The 2,500-nt window shown below is 44.7% G+C and overlaps 1 protein-coding gene across 9 annotated transcripts in view; it reads right to left on the bottom strand.

Moving 5' to 3' along the window:
- camk2d1 (calcium/calmodulin-dependent protein kinase (CaM kinase) II delta 1) overlaps positions 1-2,500 on the bottom strand; it is a 138,365-nt gene that overhangs the window by 23,819 nt on the left and 112,046 nt on the right. The window contains exon 14 of one of the 9 annotated variants that reach the window (XM_063186421.1): positions 2,055-2,117. The exons of 7 other annotated variants lie outside the window; for them this stretch is intronic. In XM_063186421.1, coding sequence (XP_063042491.1) covers positions 2,055-2,117 — 63 coding nt within the window. Of the gene's footprint in view, positions 1-966; positions 2,118-2,500 lie in introns of those variants that run through there. One more of the 9 variants, XM_063186420.1, reaches the window with a different exon arrangement.

Raw genomic sequence — 2,500 nt, forward strand, 5'->3', positions numbered from 1 at the left:
TTTTAAACAGCTGCCCCCCATTTCTCAGCTACCGTCTCCCATCTCCCATTGAGATTCAAAAGACATGTGGGGAGGGGTGGAGAGCTTAAAAAAAAAGAAAGAAAGAATGAAAGAAAAAAAAACTGAAAAAATGAAATCCATCTGACTGGGATGCTATTTTTAGCCATCTAAGGGCACACGCGGTGTCACTCGCTGGTTGCCTTGGCAACTCACAGATGGGGGGAACCCTCGGTTGAAGCAGCTGAAAAGGGGATACGAGGCGAGGATGAAGAGCCGGAATCATGAGGCAGCCAGCGCTGCCAAGAAGCAATGCAATAGAGGACTGGCAAAGTCAGATTTGAGAGCAAGGCATTACATTAAACTACATTACATTTTCCATTTCATACAAGTGTAGTGGACAATAAAGAAGTCTAAGTCTAAGTCAAAGCCAAAGCTGTCAGCGGCCCTGATTTTATCTCAGATAGTTGTTTCAAGACAGGAAGGGAAACAGTACTTTATTTACCATAATTTGTACACCTCCCTCCTCCCCCACCCTTTAGACACACTGGCATACTCTTCATATATAAAATGACACGCAAGCACGCACACACACACGAATGTGTGCACTTATGGACAAACAATAAAATCCTTTTTACACAACACAACATCATGGTATATTACAACAGAACTGTTGCAGGAAGGGGCAGTCGTGGCTCAGTGGTTAGAGCACTGGGTTGGCAACCCAAGGGTTCCCGGTTCAATGCCGACCGAACCACGGCTGAAGTGCCCTTGAGCAAGGCACCTAACCCCCACACTGCTCCCCGGGCGCCGCTCAGCAGGCAGCCCACTGCTATGGACTAGTGTGTGTGTACTTTAAGGTGATTCACTAGTCCAAATGGGATAAAGTGCAGAGAAAAAATTTCCCCCAGGGGACCAAAAATTGGCTCCAATCCAAATTGGCTCCAATTGGCTTCAATTATTATATACCACTACAAGACTTTAAGTGTAAGTCATATTTCACACTGGCCACGCTATAGTTTTAAAAAAAGTCAAGAAAAGAACATTCAACAGTTTTTTTGTTCTAGAAAAGCTCTGTGAAGGGCAATCCTACAAAACTGACACACATGCTCTGGTACAGAGCTGCAATTAATGAGGGCTGGTCTCAATGACTCACCAGGAAAAAAACAATGACCTTTTCGCTCTGATCAAAAATGGAAAGTACCATGTTCAGCCCAGCTTAGGAGAAAAAGTAGAAAAAAATATTTGCACACCGTAAAAGTTCCCTTGTCCTGATTTTAATGTGAACGATGGCACAATGAACGTTTCGACCAGCAAGGTCTTCGTGAGATTAAAATCACGACAAGTGAGCTTTTACGGTGTGCAAATATATGTTCTACTTTTTCTCCATATACAATTTTTGATATTCTGCACCCGTAGCTAGTTGCTACTTGCGGATGTGCGCGCACCTTATACTTTTTGATCCAGCCCAGCTCAGGAGACATAAATTGTACTCGGCTGAACAGTTTTGGAGACGAGCAGAGGGTCAAACGAACAAGCGGAGACAAAGACAAAAAAAAAGGATGGATAGACAGACAGGCAACCGGCCAGACGGGTGGACAGACGGAAAGAGAGAAATAGGGTTTTCACACCTAGACCCTCTAAGTGAACCAAACTCAGTCCTCTTTACGTGGACCAAAAAGCGAACCGACAGCAAAAGGACACAGTTCTGTTTTTGTTCATATTGTGAGGGTATTACAAAAAGAACTGGCTGATCTTTCTGGTCCTGGTAGACTTTTACGGTGTGTCACTCTTCTTTTTTATCACACCCAGTCCTAAGAGCCCTCCTTAAGTGATTACACCTAGACACAAGTTTAACTTGTCAGAATTCACAAGCGAACCGAACTGACCACGTCAACCAAGGTCTCAGTACAGTAAGCTTCCGAGGGGTCTAGGTACGCTTTGGAGCATTCACATATGCGGAAAAAATGATGAGTCACTACTCTGAGTTCGCTTAGGCGGCTGAAAGGGATCAGGAGTGAAAACGCTGAAAGACAGACAGACACAGACAAGAGTACCAGCGCGGGAGCAGGGACAGGCTCCTTGGGGCTGGTCACTACGTTGGCTTTGTTGTTGTTGATCTACACAGCCAGTGGACAGAAAACAGATACACCAACCCCTTTAGGACACAGCACAGTAGGTACAGTATAGTACAGGTCAAAGTTCAGAAGAATAGGAATAGAGAGCCTAAGTCACGCTGCTTTCGGGCCGTGTGCCTTTTGGGATCCATGGAACCTAAGCACTGATCTCTTCAAGAAAATGAATGTGACCAACCACCGCAAAACAGCCCACAAGTAGGCCTGGGGGCTTACTGAGTTAATCATAGATTCTGCCACTGCAGATTCTAAGCTGTACAATGAAGCACATAACAATTTAATGCAACACAATGCATACAAAAGTATTTCTCTGCAAATGTCCGATCAGTATTGTTAGAGATCAGAGCTTGGGGTCCTATGGTCAGGAC

Source organism: Engraulis encrasicolus, chromosome 21 (genome assembly GCF_034702125.1).
Source record: "Engraulis encrasicolus isolate BLACKSEA-1 chromosome 21, IST_EnEncr_1.0, whole genome shotgun sequence".
Classification (NCBI taxonomy): domain Eukaryota; kingdom Metazoa; phylum Chordata; class Actinopteri; order Clupeiformes; family Engraulidae; genus Engraulis; species Engraulis encrasicolus.